Raw genomic sequence first — 20,762 nt, forward strand, 5'->3', positions numbered from 1 at the left:
TATGGCAAACTCTACCTACGAGTGGGGACAAAGATTGAATGTTGATAGATTTGAAGAAATAAATCTACTAGAGCATGAAATTGGTGCTAAATTTATGTTTGCTTTATGAAATGTTTATCTTACGCTAAAGAAAGTAGTTTGCTTGTTGCAAATGGAGCTCTGCTCTTAGTTTCTAGATTATCAAGTAATGAAATAAAAGTTTGAGGTTGTTTAGAATTTTTTTCATCTCTGTATATTTTGGATTTTCGTGTTTATTTGGTAGGTGAGAAAGTATATAAGAGGAAAAATATTATCGCGCTTCTTGCTACATGCACACAGAGGAATAAAACTTTAACTTCTCTTGAAAAATTTCACAACCCTTTGAATGTTCTTTATCACTTATAAACCTCTAGCTTTTAATAAAATTTATTGCAACTTGCGTCCTCTGGTCATTGATATATCAATGCATTCAAAAAGAATGAATCATATGATAGAATCGAGAAAATTTTGCCCTAAATCCAATTTGGTCGGGAGAATACCAAAGAGGGCTTAAGTCTAAAGGCCTCAAATATTTTTACTTGAATAATATCTCACATCTCATTATGTGGTGTGATTGTAATGTGTGTCATCACATTTGCACATTAGTGATGCTTCATAACTCATTGTCGTGGTTAGTAAATTATATTTTCGTTTTTTGTTCAGCTATGCTTTTTTCAATCTTTTCTAAATAAAAATTATGTTTCTGATGTTTTGTTTGCATTCACAGACAAAACAATGCTAAATATTTGAAATGAATCAAAAAATTTACTTGATCTGCGTTCACAGAGAGAACAATGCTAAATATTTGAAATGAATCAAAAGACCTTAGAAGCATTATGCAATTTATACATCATGCTCAATGTATGAGAACCTGTGGTTTTTATCTACTTGTAGTTTATTGATATTACTAGATCTATGTAAAGAAAAACCTGAAACTCCAATACTTATAATTTTTTTGTGGATTCTTGTGGATGTTAAAATGTTTGTTTCAAGGATGCTTCCATGAAAGATGAACTGTTAATTATTTATACGTCAAGTATTTTGGCATTTTGCTTAAACACATTGCTGAAAAACAATTTCAAGAATCCACCTTGAATTTTGACTTCAATACGTGTGTCATACTCATGTAATTGTTAACTGTGAAATCTTCTGCTTCTTTCACCCTCTCTCTATGTAAGTATTGTAGTGCCAAGGAAAATGTGATTCTGATAGATGACCAATGACCTCATAAGCCAGATTTATGCAACTTGTGGCATTATATGATATCATCTTTATGTAATTATTTATGTGATACCCTAAAACATGATCAGTAGATTCCTGCAACGTGTAGTATACTCGTATGTTGTAACTAAATGCATATTATTTCTTGGGGTTCTTTCTCCTAAATTTAAGTTTGTCTTCTCATCTCATGCGTAAACTTTTCTTCCATTTTTTGTTTGAACTATAATCTGTTGTATGGTTATTTTTGACTGAAGATAGTCATGTACTTTCACTTTCTAAGTATTAATTAAGATAGATGTGTCCAAAGTCATTTTGTACTAAGTATATCATTGTCATATGAACAGGAAAAAAGAGAACAGTTACAAGATGAACCCAAAATTTCAGAGCAATATGCAGAAATACTTGGTCCATGGGTAAGTTCTATTATTCACTCTCCCTTCCTCCATTTTAGTTTGTTAAAATTAATTCCATATTAAGGGTAGTTTTAAATTCTGAAATGAACAAATATAATTGCGGTACATAAGGTACTTGTAAGATTGAATCATTGACCTGCTTAGTAAGTTTGCTTATGAAGGAATACTTTGCAATCTCTCTCTGGTGTAAAAATTTAACAACTTTTTGATCTCGAGTTTCCTTAGTAGTAAATAGTGTTGCTGGAGAGAGGATATTGACTCAGTACAATTGCAGCATAATATACATAGCTGTTTTTTTTTTCTTTTTGATTTTTTGAATGTCACAAGCATTAGCGAACAAGAAAATATCCCTAAAAGAATTCTTTGCGGTCTGTATATCTTTTCTTTTCTTATTTTAAGGTCATACGAAAATATGTGCTTCTTTTCGTTGGAAGAAACTACGACGGATTTTCATAAATTTGTTGTCTTCTCGATTTATTGGCAGCTACCTTCTTGTTTCTTTCCTTTTCTTTTCTTTTGGGATAAAAAACAATTTACTCTTCTTTCTACCTTCTGTTGTTTATAGAGTAAGAGCATTGTCACTACATGTGTTACTCATGTAGCAAGAGTCAGTACATAGTAGAAATGAGTTGTTAAGAAGAATTTGTGACTGGCAGTAAATTGTTGGACTTGTACAAACTTGGTTGTTGAGTAATTGTTCTTATTAGATTAGATGAAAGAACTAATGGACGCATGTTGAGCCTGACAGACGGGTGCATTCTGGATGCATAACTGAATTATATAGTTGCAGAAGTTGTTGCATATTGCAGTCACATTCAATTTTCATGTCAATGGAGACATGATTTTTTCCTTCATTTCAAATATTTTTTTAATCCCATGGTGCAGATCAATCTTTAACTTTTTTATTTTGGTCACTCTATTTTGGTGCAAAATCAACTTTTTTAATCCTTGATTTCCTGTGGTTAAAAATGTAATGAACTTCATTTATCACTACACGCACATTTCTCTCTTTACAAACAAGAAGAGATGTGGCATTACAGTCCTTGATTGGAGCAATATTGAGATTGGAATAAGAAGTGGACACTAATTAGTACTGGTAGCATTTTCCTTTACACAGAGTTATTGTCTGGAATCCTTTCTTAAAGCTACCCAATTTTGATTAGAATGGTGCTGAAATAATGTGGTATTAGGAAGGAAAAAAATTACTTGCCATCAGAATATGGACTGAGCATATCTGGATTTCTGATGATTTTTATGTTGGATGTTCTTAGATGCTGTAGAGCTTTAAAATCTCAAGTGTGTTCAAATACTGAGCATGTTGATCTAGGGTCGTAGGCGACTAAGAAAGCTGTACCAATTTTAAATGTGAATCCTTGTGCTAAATACTGACTTCAAAACATCATGCATGTTTTGTGGAATTAGGATGACATAATATCTAGCACCATGCATGTTTTATCTGATAAGCCAATGTCCTAATATCCTCTATTTATGTCTTCCACAACCCTTTAAGAGGATCCTGGTCTACCAATAGCTATGACATCTTTTATTTTGATTTCAATTGTTATTATGTAGTGCAAACTTTAGTGGGATTTAATCCCACTATGCAAGGTGTATTTACATCATGACCATATTTACTTCAAGCCGTTCTTGTATGGCTTGGTGCTTTTTTCTTTATCTCCTGTTCTTATCCTTTTTTCGGTTCAGAGTGGAGGGGAAAAAATTATGGTCACATGACATGTGATTGAAATACATGATTCTAGAAGAACCAAATTAAGAGCTGTATATCTATGATATGAAAAGGGAAAAATTCATAGGACTGGAAATCCCTTTCTTACATAATGAATGCTAGGTTTGCCCAAGTGATGCAAGACAAGTTATGATTCAGTTGATTTTATTTGGTAATTTAGTTGGGTTTTATTTTAGTTGATGGGCATATGCAGTTTGAGAGTTTATCTTTTTAGATGTTTATTTTAGATATTTGGTGAGGATAATAATTTCAGTTTTATTAGATTAGATTTAGATGATTTGATGTTTGTTAAGTTTATTCTATAAATAAGTTGTATCCTTCATGAGGAAGGATCTTGATTGATGAATAAAATTATGGTTTTGTGAGAATTTTTGAGTGATTCCTCAAGGTGTAAAGCAATTATGAAACGAGTCTATCCTATTTTATTTGTTTCTTTATCTTAGATTTCTTTGATTTAAAAAGAGAAGAGAAAGTTACTGTTTTCTGAGACTATTCACCTGTTACTACTCACCGCCATTGTTCATCCATCCTCCGATGATTATCCGATCCTTTTTCCAATGACGTTTTTCAATTTAAAATTCAATCAGAATCCATTCCCCATCAATTGGTATCAGAGCAAGTTCTGCAATCCACGATAATCATAGGTAAATATCCACTTCCTCTATCTCAACAACTTGAATTTAATCCTTTGAAATTCAGCAATGTCTTATTTTTATGGATTTGATAGATATGAAGAAAGATATGATTTTGAGCTTTGGATGCAAGATTCAGAAGACTTATTTACTATTTATGATTTGTCATATTGGGAGATGTATATGGAAGTAAAGTGTAGGTTAAAACGAAAAGCTCGGGATTGGTGGTTTCATAGCAATTCCAATCATCAGTCATAGATATATTCGTGGGCACCGATGAATTTTCTGCTTGAAAAGAGATTCTAGTTATCCAACTTGAACAAGAAAACATTATTATTTTTCTTCAAAGCCCAAGATAAAAGTGTCCCAGACCCGGTCGGATGTAACTCTACAATATGAACCTAAGTCAAATCCATAGTCAAAAATGGACCGGACACCAAAATCAGAAGCGGAACCTGAACTAGATTTGAAGCCAATACAGTGCTTGAATCTGAACAATATCCAGCACAAGAAGAAAATGAGAAGATTCAAAGCACGAACTTGAACTCGAGGCTGAATAAAGACTAACGCAAGATTGACTCAGAGGCCGAGCGTGAATAAACCCTAAAGCCCGAGTCCAAAATTGAAGTGCAGTTCGAGATACTTCCAATCTGTAGTAATTCGATAATATAGTTTGTCATTCCAAATCCTCCACGACCTACACGTTATTGAATTATGCAAAAAACTTTAAAGATATTGTAGTGCATACAACAATACTACCCACTAAAGGAATTTTTATACTCTCCATTCATAAAATTTTAGGTTGAATTTTTTGGACAAGCTAAGATTGAGTTGATTTTATTTGGTAATTTAGTTTGGATTTTATTTGGGAGATTTTATTTTATTTGATAGGGATTTTCAGTTTGAGAATTTATCTTTTTAGATCTTTCTATTAGATATGTGGTTAGGATAATATTTTTACTTTTATTGGATATGATTTAGGTGATTTGGTGTTATCTTCATTGTTAAGTTTATTCTATAAATAGGTTGTATCCAAACAAGAGGAAATGACATTGACTGATGAATAAAATTATGGTTATCTGAGAATTTTAGAGTGATTCCTCAAGGAGTGAAGCTATTTATCCATAAGCTAGATGTTGTGCTATCCTAATTTATCTATTATTTTTATCATAGATTTATTTCATTCAAAAAAAGGAGAGAGAGAGAGAGAGAGAGAGAGAGAGAGAGAGCTTACCGTTTTAGCCGAGAGAGAGAGCAAGCTACCGTTGGCAGAGAGAGAGAGAGAGAGAGATGAGCGAGAGACCGTTCGCCAACCCTATTCACGGGTCCCTGTTCACCAGCATTGTTCATTCATCTCCGGATGATTATCCGATTCGTTTTCCAGTGGCTTTTTTTAGTTTCAAATTCAGTCAAAATCTTTTCCCGGTCAACAAGTCTTATGGTTGTTTCTCTTGCATTGAACTACATGATCACTAAACCATGCTACTCCTTTGTCCAAACAACATGATCAACTGTTAATGCAAACTCTATGCTTGTATAAACCATGTTCCATGCCATGCCATGCCTAAAAGAAACCTTGGTCATCAACCATGAGGTTACAGGACGACACCTCATGTAGACAGTCAGCCACTATCAACACCCAATCAACAAGACCTATAACACCTCCTTGATCATTGTCAATTTATGATGATCTGTGCGATACTTGCAGTAGAGTCCCTCCCACCCACCCAAAAAAAAAACAAATTTGCATCCACCACTGCATTCAGAGAGCTGATAACACATGATTGCACATTTGGGTTGGCTCAATCTGTTTAAATTGAGCCATTTGATCAACTCATAATGCTCTAATTGCTTTTCCATTCTCCGCCTATAGTGTTTGGTTTTTGGAGCTCATATCAAATCTACATAGCTGAGAAGTAGGGTTGCATCCTTTGGTTGGCTCGATCCAAGTATTGGTGCTTGACCACTTGACTTGAGCCTGCCATGTCAGCGTGTAGTTATCACCCAAATTCTTGAAGAAACAAGCCCTGGTTTCCTCTAAATCATATCTGTTAAACAAAGAAAATTTTATACATACTATTTGTATACATAGTATCGCTAAGCAAATAATGTTAAAAGTCATGTTTAGAATTCTACAACAATCACTTGATTTCTAAACCATATCTGTTAAACAAATCATGATTCTTTTATTAGCCAAAAATATTTAAGCACTTGAAAGGACACTACTAATTTTCAATGATAGTTTAAATTTTAAATACAATAAGAGGACCCAAAAGAATCATTTTATTAAATTTATTATATCAGTCTCCGAATGAGCACCCTATTTGAACATTACAACATTCATATCAAGTGAATCTTTTAGTTCAAATTCTTTTATCTTATTGCAGTGGAACTCTATCTAGAGAGCCAATGTCCTCCAATATCACAGGGAGATTGCCAAGCTTAGAGGATCTAGAGGCCTATGCTCTTGAGCAATGGGAGGTTCTCTCTCTGTCCTTATATTTTCTATATTACGACTTTTAAGTATATTCAATGGTATTGCACCTTATTCTCTGTTCCAAGTCATATGGTTTGGGCCATTTGCTTCATATTTTTATATTCTTGAAGATAATAATATTCTTTCACCTTGTGGTAAACAGTGTTTCTTGTTGCAACTCATAAGCTCAGCTCAAGTGGAGAGGGTAACGAATTTCAGCTCCTCTATGATGCGAGTTTTTCAGCGAGGTCTTTTGAGTTCAAGGTTTTCTGCTTTGAAATTTCCTTATTTAAGTTGGTGGATTCACAGCATATAGATATCTAACAAGTAGACATGCATGAAATATTTACAGTTCTGATGCCATGCAGGGAAAATGAAGCTGTGAGGTTAACTGAGAATGGCTTTCAGTTCCTGGTTTGTTTCCATTAAACCTTCATTGATAAATTCGTTATTCGCAGTCATAGTACCTTATGATTGTTTCTTTAAACAGCTGATGGATACAAATGCCCAATTATGGTACATAGTAAGGGAATATATCTCATCTTCAGAGGTATGAATTCTAGCACTCCTTCCGTAACTTCCAGTTGCACCAGCATATTTCTCATCATTACTGGTGCTCATTATGAGCAAGTACTTAATACCTCTAAATATTTAATGTACTTTATTTGTGCTTTTATATATATAGGATATGTGAAAGGCGTTTCTTCGTCTTATTAGTGCCTCTTGATTGTAATCCTGAATAGAAAACCTGTCATGTTCCGCTTCTACACTCTTTATTTATCAAGTAAAATTGTGAAGGATCACTATTTGATTTCACGAGTATTATCGGCGTAACTGATAATGTAGAATTTCCTACCTTTTGACTAGACTAGAGTCTTCTATAACTTATATCAAAGTGCTTTGTTTTTCTTGCTAGAAACTTGGAGGGTTGCTATCAGATTTGCAGCTGGTTATAAAATTTTATTAAATCTTTTTGGAGTTAGTATCTGACTCCAGATTTGATGGGAAAAGGCAGAAGTTTAAGCCCTATCTATCTATTTAATACTTAGCATGTGCGCATAAATGTTGGTTGTATGTACCTATATGTGCATACATGTATAATTATGCATGTATATATGTATGTGTGTATGTCTCTGAGAGCGTGCGTGCGTGGACATATGCATGCTTGTATGTTTATGTCCATTCTTTCTAAGTTTGTGTCCCATGTGATTTACCTTTTTGGATATTCTAATGCTTTGACTTTTCTTATTGGTTGAAGGATCGTGGTGTGGACCCAACAGAACTAATATCATTTCTGCTTGAGCTTAGTTTTCATACCATGGGCAAGGTATTGGTTGTATTTGCTTTTCGTTATAAAACTGTTTCAAGTTATTTACAGTATATTTATGTCTCAATGATAATTGTAGGCTATTTTTATTATTCAGAATCTATTTTCTCCATTTATGTTGCAGTTCATTCATGTAGAGTATTTTTTTGGCATTCCTCTCTCAACCAAATGCATCTACTTGGAAACTGCAAGATTTTAATTTGAATTGTTTATCCATCAAGTATGTGTTAGAGTTACCTTTTTGTTCATTATATATATTAGGAGATCCTTATGAGTTTGATCTTTGTCTAGACTCATATGTTCTCTGATAGAGTGCATTCCTTAGTAGCGTTGATCTTGGTTTAACTAAAAAAGAACACAGAGAGACGATTAAACAGACAATACCTTTTGATGAAAAGTGTTAAGTCAGCTCTCATTTCCTCTTACTATGCTTTCTTACTGTTGGCCAATTAGTGTCCGTAGTCATCAATGTCAAATTAGATAAGGAGAACAACTTCCACAGCACTGCAACTTCTCAATTGACACTTCTTTAAGTTCAAAAGTCCATCCATCGTAGAATGAAAAGCCTCTTTCGTTTTTGTTGCATCTGCTAAAAAATAAATGTATTTTTGTTCCACTAAAATAAGATTTAAGGTTACTATTATCCAACATATTTTGGCAATATTCTGTTGAAGACTTACTCATTTCTTGGGTTTATATAGTTAAGTAGAAAAATTTAGGGTCTTATTGAATGTAACTCAGCATCATGTGTATGGTTTACGACAAAATGCATTCTTGGCCATTCTTTTAGTTTACTGGGGAGTTTAAAGTCAAAAAAAAAAAAAAAATGAGTCTCTCTGGCTATTTCATTTTTCTGTTAGAGCAATAGAAGCTAACATATACACACAGTGAATTTGGGTGAAAGTGCAATACTCATGCATGTATACTTAATATTTTTGAGGTTAATATGTATTTAAAAGCTAATATAGATACTGTTTTGCCAAACCTAATTGGTATCCACTTAGGCCCATTATCAGTCAGAACCCGGTACAGCAATGCCCATGCTTGTTCTATATCCATCCTGAGCAACGGAGCCAAGCTGACTAGATTATTTATTCATTTATTATGTTAGGTACAATGTTGATCCTATTGCTTGTGACCTTATCTACGAGTGATCTCTTATGTCTTTCCAGGCAGTTCAAATATTAGGGAACCTTAATTTGTCTTTCTGAGTAAATCCTTCATATACATTCACCTACATGTTGATAATTGATGTGTTAATGGGCCAATAACCTAGACAGTAGACTATGAACTGAGCTAATGACTAGTGTATGTTCTTGGTTTTTTACCAGACTGGCCCTATTCTAACCATCTTTAAGACCCGACTAATAATCAAAGCTGAGGACTGACATGGGCTAGATATTCATGTCTTTTAGATATTTTCATTGGTGGTATGACGGATAATTCAGAAGATAAACCAGATAATTCGGAAGAGAAACCTTACATATACACTTTATTTTTTTTATTTCTTTTGATATAGGACATATCTGTTTTCTAGTGCTGTTGTTTCTTTAAGCTGGTTGCTGATGCTTTGGAACTTGTTTTAGGCATATAACTTGAGTACGTTGACTGATGTGCAAAGAAATGCTATAAAAGATCTTGCAAGCCTGGGACTAGTCAAACTTCAACAGGTTGACATTGTCCTATTTTGTACTTTCCTCATTTTGATATTCAGCGAATCAATACTCAGACGTTTAAGCCTTTCCAATTTTACAGGGAAGAAAAGAAAGCTGGTTTATACCTACTAAGTTAGCTACCAATCTGTCAGTTAGCTTGTCTGATACATCAGCACGCAAGCAGGTTTGCATTTTGCATTTCTGATAGGCCTCAAGCATGTCATTTAAGAGATATACCCAAATATATGATTAGGTACTGACGTGAAATTATCTTCAGCGGTATCAAATCATTATGAATATTTGAAAGACAAGTTTTAAGGATTATTAACATCTTTGCCCTCAATCTCGTCTTACTGAAACTTATTAAGTGCATTTAATTTAGGCTAAGTGTCATAAATCCCCCTTAACTTTGGACGATTATCAGAAAACCCCCTTAACTTTCAAAATATCAGAAAATCCCCCTGAAGTTTAAGGATTATAAAAAAAATCTTTAACTTTGAGAGTTTTATCAGAAACCCCCAAAATAATGGGGGTTTTCTGATAAAATCCCAAAGCAAAAGGGAGGTTTTCTGATAAAATCTCAAAGTTAAAAAGGGGATTTTCTGATAATCCCTATACTTACGGGGGATTTTTTCTGATATTTTGAAAGCTGAGGGGGGGCTTTTCGATAATCGTCCAAAGTTAAGGGGGTTTTCTGATATTTACCCTTTAATTTGCGTCATCTAATCATGTGAATATCAGAACATCATACTCGTCCTAAATCGGTAAAGAAACTCGTGTGTTCATGCTACACTAAACACTAACAAAGGCAGTTGTCTATACTCAATCATCTGTATCTAAGTACCAACTCCATTCTTAAGTTGATTTATTACATTTATAAAGAGAAAATTTAGAAGCCAGTATATGGAAATGAATATTTTGTATGATTCATGCGAATGTTCATAGTGTGAAGACGATTAATGTAATAAGCAAACTATAAGAAAGCCTTAACTAAGCATCAGCCATAAATTCTTCTCATCTGTTATTATTTGGAAAAGTGGCAGCCCAATAAGAAATGTCTTAATCTTTCTTGTGCCTACTCGACATGTTAAGGTAATACTTCTCATCTTCGATACAGATGCTGTTGCTTCTCCCCAAGCTACGACTGTCATTGTCGTGTTTGTTTGTTTGATGTTACAAATCTATTTCAAGTATCCTGGAAGAGAGGTCTATAAAATACACCGTTAAATTATGATATCAAAAATCTGCAGGGATATGTAGTGGTGGAAACGAATTTCAGAATGTATGCTTACTCGACATCGAAACTGCATTGTGAAATTTTGCGTTTGTTCTCAAGGTAAAATTTATCTGCTGTAACTGCAATGAATACATTTATGTACTTTCCTTCACAATTTGACTATATTGGGTTTCAGTTTTTAATTGTGTTGTTCCGAAGTAGCATAAATATGAGATAAAAATGCGCTCTTATATAATTTCTTCATGGATATTGCTTCCAATCCATGTAATTTTCAAAGGATCCTTGAGGTTGAGGTGGATTAGGATCATTGGCGAATTAATGGTTTGGTTTTTTAGCATTAAGGATCACTGTTTTACACACAATATCTATTTATAGATCTAAAATTATCAATATACATTCAACTTGTTGATTTTGTGCGTTATAAATTTATAAGTGGGCATGTACATGCGCAGGAGTACTTGAGTGTAAATTGAGCAACCATCAGCAACTAGGAAACCCAGTATAGGTTAGGGTGGGGGAGCTCGGCAATGTTACATAAGGCGCTAGGCAGACTAGACGTTTGAGCGAGCGCCTAGCGCCTAGGCCCCTAGGCGTTTGACTATTTTTAAATTATTTAATTATAATAATTGATTAAAATATGTATTCAATTCATATAAATTTTCAAAAAAAAGATAGCAATCTTAGTTTCACAATAAATCATGCATACTTAGATACTAAATAGCCAAAACAATAATTAACAAGGCTAGAGCCTAAGATGTTTTCTTTTTTAATTTTTAATTACAATAATTGATAGTGAATGTCAATGTTATAGAAAGCTTAGATGGCGGACTGATATCTAGGCGGATTTCTTTCTTCATTTAAATGGTGGTCGATGAGGTTTTGCTGAAGGTCGGAGGAGGTAGTAGAGGTGTTCATATTTGGAGGTTAATGAAGTTTGGAGGACGTATAGGCTACAACATATAAAATTAGAACCAAGGCCTAGGGTGTAATCCACATAAGCAGACAATGCTCCCCTAAATGCTTGTAAAATCTAGGTGGGCAGCCTAAATATCGCCTAGGCACTAGGCGCTAGTTAGGCGGCCTAGGTACTGCCTAAGCCTAGGCGTACGGCTAGGCGGAGGTTTTTTAAAACAGTGACCGTTGCTAATATGGAAGATAAATGTTGCTTATAGGATCTTTTTAGCAAATAACTTTATTGTATAAACAATGACAATGATTACAATTACATAAATTTTCTTTCTATTAAAATCAAAATAACAAGCAAATTAAAATTTCATGTATTAAATGCTTAATTTAAGAAAACAATTCAATAGCACTGAAACAATTCAATAACATTACAAATGTCAAAATTCAATATCATATAAAATTACTACATACAATCATAAAGGACAGACTAGATCAGAGTGGGATTCTCATTGATCTAATACAATAATTATAACTTCATTATTCCTCCACATATTATACTTGATCTTCTACCATCATATAATCCACTCGTCCTATAACAAAGATGGCACAATTTGATTTATTAAATCTGAATTCAATTATAACTAAATTATGCAGAAATGGTTATGCCAATAGCATTAAAATTAAGAGTTATGTTATATGGGCATATTATTTAATTTAAGAAAAACTATTTACCTGCATTCAATCATCTTGAATGTTAACTCATCCACGTTGGACCTTTGTAGAATCTCCTCCGCATTCAAGAATCTCCTCCGCATTCAACGGATATGAGGGACAATAAAGTCTAATATTTCCTCTTATATTTGTAAATGCACGTGTTAGTAGTAGACATGAGAAGAACTACTAACGTATCATTACCAAAACTTGAAATATATTTATTCACATATAATATGAAAAAGTTTTACAAACCTTTAACCATATGAGTGCATCTCTTTTGCAGAACTTGTTCCACTCTTTAAAGTTTAAAGTGCTTCAATTTTAACCGTGTTGCTCCCTTTTCAAAACTGCAGTTGTTTGTTCATTTAAGATCTTCTAAACTTGATAACAAAAGACAAAAAGGTTTGGCAAAGTCTAAAAGAAGTTTACTCAACGTCGCAAGTTCCCTCAACACCTGTTTTTTTATCCATTATTACATCTCGTTAACGCATATTATTCATAATAATAAAAGTTAAAGGTGGGATATATATTAGTGAGTATGAGAAATTCTAATTTGCACCACAACATAAAGAAAGGTTATTTATATTTTCTACGGAGCACAAAAACCTGCAAAGCATAATCCTTTTCCTAGCATATATTATTTGAATTTGTGTCACTCAAGTTATGTCTTTCAGGTCGTCAGGATTCTTTAAGCCTCTCCAACTTCTTGTACATCTCTATTCCATTTTTCTGTTTGGCATGTAATTCTTCCAAGTTCCAACAACTACAAAGCGTAATTAGTTATTTTGAATCCTAGACAGCAACAACTTTAATGACTTATTGCAGTTTATAGAGACCATCATATCTCCAACAAGTGCATGGACACATAAACTATGTATATCCATAAGTGCAGAATAAGCACAAAGGTATGTGATAGGATATTCTGGGTAAAAAGTTGAAGAAGAACCAGTTCCATCATTGTGTTAGTAAGAGATGTCTTTTTGTAATTCAATTGAAACTAATACCACAAATTTTTTACTAAAAGAGAAACTACATGCTTCCTTGGTCGGCATTTTCATGAGATTCTTCAACAGCTCATGACAACTCCTGCACACAGTTTTATAAACATCAAAGTTTGAGGTCTTGCAATGAAATATACACACACACACATACATTTATATACTTGTCTGAAGCCTTGACAACCAAAGAGCATACAATTATGTACTTATATATTCTCTCTAGCCCATATCTTTATTATATATGCTCCCTGGCCCATATGTTACAATATCCGAAGATTAGGCCCACTAGTATGTCATATAAACGATGTTAAGATCATGAAAGATATTCCGCCAATTCTCAGATACTAGCTTACAAATTTGAAATGTTCAAGAGAACAAATTTGATAGAGAATAATTCTCCTATTATTTGTCATTTTTTAGCATGCAAATTGCAGTACTTGGTATAGTTTTTACCATCAAATTATACCTAGAGACAATTTCAAGTTCCCAGTTCATCTTAGCTCGAGTTGAGGCAATTCACTGTCAAATTAAACATGTAAATGTATGTCACAGAATTAAGGAATTTTAGATTCGTATAAAAACTTATCTATGTCAGATCATGATTCCAAAAAAAACCGAAAGGTAGGGTTTTTCCAATAAGTATAAAAAAGTAGGGCTTTTTCTTCAGAATCGTGAAAAGTGAACATAGAGCTTGATTAGGGCTTTTTATCCAAAGAAACACCCAAAGATTAGAATTTTCTCGCAAAATATGAAGAAGAAAAAGAAGGATCTCTTCATAAAAATGAAGGGGGAGAAAAAGGAAACATGAATACATGTATGGGTCAACGAGGGGCATAGAGAGGGAGGGTGGTGAAGAGACGACACACCAGATCTGCGTGGAGAAGATCAGAGGGAGAAGATCAGTTCGCCTCTGTATCTTCTCAAGTAACGGAGAAGTTATCCTTGCTATCACATCTTATTTTTAGTGATTTCTTGCCTTTTCACTTTTCTAAATAAACCAAATTTTAAATTGCTCCCCAAAATTTTTCCTTTCGCACACTTTTCTAGTGATTTTTTTATATTTAGTTAAATTAAGATTTTTTAGAAGGAACAGTTTGAAATATAAAACCAAAAACACCTATTGACATAACTGTTTCAATAGCCCTATTAGCATCGGTTAATTTAATTAACTGTTGCTATTAGGGGCTTTTGTAACAGTGTAATATGGACGTTGTATTCTCACAATGTCTCTCTCATTTTCTTGTACATTAGAATTTCTTTGTTCTCTTTTCATATTGAAATTGGCTTGGAGTTTTCTTTGTCATCTAAATTAAAAACCTATTCGATCCATGGAAGTCCTCTTAGTTTTCTATTGTTTTCAGAAGAAAGCATTAATTTCAGATGGATTTTGGCAGTTTTACTTTTCTTTTTTGGAAAAATTGTGCTTCAGGTACAAACTATAACATGCTGAAAGTCGCAGGTTAGGTAAGTTTAAAATGGAAGTACACTGAACCATCAAATGAATTTTCAGATGTATTATATAATGAATATATCATCCATTTTAGCTTATCAAGTTTTAACATTCTGTTTCTAGTTGAGTTGTCCCAAGCAGAAGTCTATATAAACCGTAATTTTCAATTATTTTCCCAGTGAGAAAACAACATGTGCCCACTATCTGCTGAGAACTGTATTGGAGAATACATGTCATTATTTATGCTATTATATGTGGCTGATTTTGATCGTTATTACCATTTACAACATTTTGCCATTCGTCCTTAGAATAAATCAAATACTATGAAATTTATTCGATGATCATAATTTAGAAGATTTGATATGATAATTTTCTGCATAGGGACAGGTGCAGACATTGATGAATATTTGGATAAAGTGCAACTGATATTTCGTGCTTGCAGGATAGAGTATCAACTTCCAAACCTTATTGTTGGATCTATAACAAAAGAAAGTTTATACAATGCTTTCGAAAATGGAATTACTTCCGATCAGGCAAGAGTTTGTATTTTCTACTTAAAAGTTTTGTTCCTCCATCAGAAGACATGGTATTGAACAAATTTATTCCACAATTCTTCCCTCCGATGATTTAGGAGTTCAGAAATATCTTACCTCCTCCTAGATTTTGTGTGGTCTTGCTTCTTTCTTGTTCTTTAGCTTTGGACTTTCATTGTCAAGTTCTTTCAGCTTTCGGTTCTTTATGTTATCTTCTGAATCTAATAAAATCTTATAGATAATGGTTCTGTTACAACTAGCGGACGTTTGCTTCTTAAGTATCTTCTCACTGAAATATATTATAACTGTGTTCTTTCAGATTATTTCTTTCCTTCAGCAGAATGCACATCCTCGAGTTGCTGAGAAGACACCGGCAATTCCAGAAAATGTTACTGATCAGGTAATTAAAGAATCATCCAAGAAAATGATTAACAGCCTGGAACCTTATATTTAGCTTTTTGCCAAGACTAATTATATAATCAACAAACTCACGGTTATATGGTATATATTGTCAAACTGCAGATTAGATTGTGGGAAGGGGACCGAAACAGAGTTGACTTGATTCCATCTCATCTGTACGAAGATTTCCCATCCAAGGTGGTTTGTTTCTCTGTGTTCCCTCTCTTATTTGCGAAATTTCTCTTTTCCTTAATTACTTTTTTTCACTATTTGCTTTTTATTATTGCATGCAGGATGTATTTGAAGCAGCTTGTGACTTTGCAAGGGAACTTGGTGGCTTGTTGTGGGAAGACTCAAAGAAGATGAGATTGATTGTTGATGGAGATCTACACCAACATATGAGGGATTTTCTCAGGCGACAGAAATAACAACTATAAATGCCATTCTTCACTGTGCCAACGAACTTTCCTCGTCGAAATTAAGAGGACAGACCAAATTTTTGTTGGTGATCATGAGCGCAAGCCTGCTAACGTATTCGTTCGATCAATCTTCTGCAATAAAGTTAGTGAAGCTTTTCGAAAGCTTCAGGTTTAATAATTCTGGAATACTGTATTCATCCCAATTCTAAAGAGGAAAAAAGGACACGATTCAGGTGCTAGAAACCAAGAAATACTTATACTCTACTCAGGGGGTGTTTGTTTCAAATCCTATAATTTTAGGATATGGATTTCAACATGGGATTTGAAATCCATTGGTTTTTTGTTATGGGTTGGGATTCCTAAAACTATGTTTGTTTCATCAATATTTTGGGATTTGAAATGCTATAATTTGTAAATTCTTGTTTGTTTCAAACTCAAATTGTAGCATTGCAAATTTTAGAATTTGAAATCCATAGTTGTAACAAACAAGTTTTAGGATTACCAAAATAATAAATGGTGAATATAAGAACTTTGGTGAGCTTATCTCTCAAAAAAAAACACCTACAATTGTATAACATACAAGATGCAGATTCAATTTGTTTCAGGCCCCTTTAACAAAAATTAAACAAAACATGTCCAGACACAAGCAAGTTGGACCCAAGAACACTAGCAAGCAGTCGCAAACAAGCATGCTCACAAGCCATCAAACATGCTTAGTGCTCAATCTGAAATAAAAATGCTCAGTAATAAGCCCACGAGTAACCATTGAAACAAACTGAATCTAAAACAACCAACTCACAAGCCATAAAAAACATGCTCAGAAACAAGCTATAACTCAAACAACAAAGGCTCAGACAAGCAACCATTAGAAAACTCATAATAGGACCAAGGTAGGGGCTCAGATATAGGTATTAAAATTAAATACATGGATTGTCTCATCTAACAATGATGTTGCAATGGAGGTTGCAATCACATGAATGGATTGCCTCACCTAACATTGTAAATACAATGTAGGTTGCATTCTCATCCTAGATTGCCCTACCTAAACAAAACAGAACATTGTAGATTGCATTCTCATAATATGACCATCATCATTGCCCAAATTGAACAATACAAAATAGCCATACCAATACATATCGTGCAATGTAGGTTGCTATCAAGTATCATATCCATCCATATTTATATAAACCTGCAAAAGAACCCAAGCTCATATTTAGTTTATACAAAATATGACCATCAAATATCATTTTCTAATGGTTGCTTGTGAGCTTGTTTCAGATTGCTTCAGATTCAGTTTATTTCAGATTCAATTTGTTTCAGGCCCCTTTCACAAAAATTAAACAAAACCTGTCCACACACAAGCAAGTTGGACCCAAGAGCAGCTCAGATTGGATGTAAAACCCACAACAAACCAAGGCTTCTAGCAAGCCATATTACCAGCAAGTAACCAGTCTACAAACAAGCTCCTATAATCTTCACAAACGACATGTTTTGGCCAAGACTGCAAGCAAGCAACAACAAGCAACAACCAGTCTACAAACAAAAGTTCATAACACTATCGTCATAGCCGCAAATCCATATGTGACCAATCATCATAGCCGCCATCAAAAACAGGCTCAGTAAACAAGCTCACAAGCAACTATTAGAAAACAAACTGAATCTGAAGTTATGACCTGAATCTGAAAAAACCTGATTCTGAAACAAACTGAATCTGACACAAGCTCACAAGAAAATCCATTTAGCACAAACTGAATCTGAAACAAAGAAACCATGTAACAAGCTCACAAGAAACCATTGAAACAAACTGAATCTGAAACAATTTGTGCCTAGCACATCCTGAGTCTGAAACAAACTGAATCTGAAACAAGCTCACAAGCAAATCATAGAAAACAAACAAGTAACCAAGGTAGGGGCTCAGATATAGGTATTAAAATTGAATACATAGAATTGAAAACATGCCTGAGAACTATAGGACTATCTTTGTCATGATGGCAGTAGCCTCTACAACTTGCACAAGATACACAATCATGGGAAGTTGAGTCAGAATTTGACAGAGGCCTATCTGTAAGGCATAATTATTCATGAAATCACACAATTACAAACGCATAGTCTGTAATAACCAAAGGAGAGGCTGCTTACACTAGTTCCGACAGCATGCACAGGGACACTACCGACAAAGATAAAATCATCTGAGATCAGTAGAGAAGAGGCATGTAGTGATATTATATGAATGAAGATGATATTCATCGAACTCCAGGAACAAACATGATCAAACCAAGGCTGCAAGCAAGCAGTCGCAAACAAGCAAGATGGACCCATCATCATAGCCTCAAATCCTTACGTGACCAATCATCATAGCCCCCATGATGGACCCATCATCATAGCCTCAAATCCTTACGTGACCAATCATCATAGCCCCCATCAAAAACATGCTCAGTAACAAGCTCACAAGCAACTATTAGATGACCAATCATCATAGCCCCCATCAAAAACATGCTCAGTAACAAGCTCACAAGCAACTATTAGAAAACACTAAAGCTAAAACAACCTGAACCTGAAACAACCTGAATCTGAAATAAACTGAGTGCTGAAACAATCTGAATCAAGCTCACAAGCAACCATTAGACAAAGAATACAACATTTTCTTGAGAATAAATATGAAACTGAAACTGAAACCATAGAAAACAAGCAAGCTCACAAGCAACCAAGCCTCATAATAGGACCAAGGTAGGGACTCAGATATAGGTATTAAAATTGAATACATGGATTGCCTCATCTAACAATGATGTTGCAATGGAGGTTGCAATCACATGAATCTTCAAAGCAATCTTTGTCGAAATTTACAAAACTCACCAGCTTAAACCCTAGATTTCTTCAAAAATCGAACACTACCAGCTAAAATCCCTCGATAAATCCCCAAAACACGTCAAAATCACCAACTTTCTACAAAAATCTCAGCAATTAAACACCAAAAGATAGACTATATCTGAAGACTAGGCTCATCCACTCGCCGAAGAGGAGCAGAAGCGAAACCCTAACCCTAGATTTCCTGCGAATTTTCAGGTGCCAAGCGAGGAAAATTCTTTCCCTCCCCCTCAGCCACAAGCCCTAGGTATTTCTAGAGGAGGGAGGGGGTGGCGTCGTAGAGGCGGAGAGGAGGGTAGGAGATCTATGGTTTTCGCGCGGAAAATGAGACGGTGGGTAAAAGAGGAGGGAGACGAAAATGGGAGAGGGAAGCGGTGACTCTATAGTTGGGTCTGCAATCGGTTTTCGGGATTACGAGAGCAGTTGGCTGAAGTGGACTTGTTTTGTCAGAGATCCAGCCCATATCCGGTCTCAAAAACAGGATTTCTCAAATCCTAAAATAAATTAGTTTTTTATGTTTTTGGGATTCAATATGCCAAAATATTTTTTGAAACAAACATAGTTTATGGAATTCCAAAACCCAAAAAAATCCCTTTTTACATCCCAAAACTTGAAATTCAGCCTATATCCCAAAATTTTTTTGAAACAAACACCCCCTTATGCGCTTAGTTGGTGACATTCTAAAGGAAAATCTTTGCCTCGTAGGATATTCAAACATTGAGGAAAAGATTTTGTTTGCAAATGATGGGAGGAAATGGGAGGTGAAAGTAGATTTTATCTTTACTCTATTTGAAAATGATGGGATAATATATAAAATAATATTGCCATGGTTTTCCTAAGAAGATAATAGTGAGAAAAAGAAAATCAAATGAGAGAGAACATGATTATTGAAAACATATATTGGTCGAGCAAATTGTTGGATTTCTTCTTAAATAAATATGATGTCTAAGATATCATACTCCTTTGAATAATGCCAACGGATTCTATCTTTCATATTGTTTCGTCAAAAAAAAAAGCCATTCTATCACCCCATTGAATATATAGTAGCAACATGGAAAGAGCAGTATAATTAGTATTATCTCACCTTTTTCCAGAGTTGAAAAACAGAAAGTAAAGTGAGGAAAATAAACAAAAGACTTTACCAGCATTTTCCTTTATTTTACTAGCGAACTTAATCCATCGAGACGGAGAGCAATTTTTCTCAGAACAAAATTAAAAGGAAGGGTGAATTATACTAAACACCCAAGAACTTTCAGGGGTTTGCAGTGACCCCCACCCCCCACCTCAAACTTCCAAAACTGCAATAAACTCCCACTAAAATTTTGGAATTGCATAAATTCCCCTAGGAAGTTTCCACATTTTGATAACAAACCCCATACATTCAATTTAAAAACCCATAAAAAGGCATTTTGAATATTATTGCAGAATTCACCGAAAAAATATTGGGGGTCTTTTGAAAAAATTATTGGGGTTTAGTGGGATTTTGAAAGTTATTCGGGGTTTAGTACAAAACACTAAAAGCTCTTGGGGGTTTAATACAATTTAAGGGTTGTTTGGTTCATTTCCTAAAAAAACTAATTTATGGAAAGAAAATCAAACTTATTATTTTAAAAAATCTATTTTACATGCTCATGGGTCCCAACTTGAATTGTTCAGCCCACTTTCTTGAAACGAAAATCTCTAAAATGTGTTTTCTACGGGGTTGTTTGGTTCGTCTTGAGAACAATTAACCACTAAGATAAGAAATGACGC

At 34.2% G+C, this 20,762-nt stretch overlaps 1 protein-coding gene across 3 annotated transcripts in view; it reads left to right on the forward strand.

Annotated features, from left to right (window-relative positions):
• LOC109825191 (RNA polymerase II transcription factor B subunit 2) overlaps window positions 1-16,475 on the forward strand; it is a 25,171-nt gene extending 8,696 nt beyond the window's left edge. For 2 of the 3 annotated variants that reach the window (XM_020391964.1, XM_020391965.1), the window contains 13 exons: window positions 1,584-1,652; window positions 6,419-6,512; window positions 6,671-6,771; window positions 6,876-6,921; window positions 6,998-7,057; window positions 7,766-7,834; window positions 9,421-9,504; window positions 9,590-9,673; window positions 10,740-10,825; window positions 15,237-15,327; window positions 15,647-15,727; window positions 15,850-15,924; window positions 16,020-16,475. In XM_020391964.1, coding sequence (XP_020247553.1) covers window positions 1,584-1,652; window positions 6,419-6,512; window positions 6,671-6,771; window positions 6,876-6,921; window positions 6,998-7,057; window positions 7,766-7,834; window positions 9,421-9,504; window positions 9,590-9,673; window positions 10,740-10,825; window positions 15,237-15,327; window positions 15,647-15,727; window positions 15,850-15,924; window positions 16,020-16,154 — 1,075 coding nt within the window. In that variant the 3' untranslated portion in view covers window positions 16,155-16,475. The remainder of the gene's footprint in view (window positions 1-1,583; window positions 1,653-6,418; window positions 6,513-6,670; window positions 6,772-6,875; window positions 6,922-6,997; window positions 7,058-7,765; window positions 7,835-9,420; window positions 9,505-9,589; window positions 9,674-10,739; window positions 10,826-15,236; window positions 15,328-15,646; window positions 15,728-15,849; window positions 15,925-16,019) is intronic. The other variant, XM_020391966.1, reaches the window with a different exon arrangement.

The sequence above is a fragment of the Asparagus officinalis genome, chromosome 10 (genome assembly GCF_001876935.1).
Source record: "Asparagus officinalis chromosome 10, Aspof.V1, whole genome shotgun sequence".
Taxonomy (NCBI): domain Eukaryota; kingdom Viridiplantae; phylum Streptophyta; class Magnoliopsida; order Asparagales; family Asparagaceae; genus Asparagus; species Asparagus officinalis.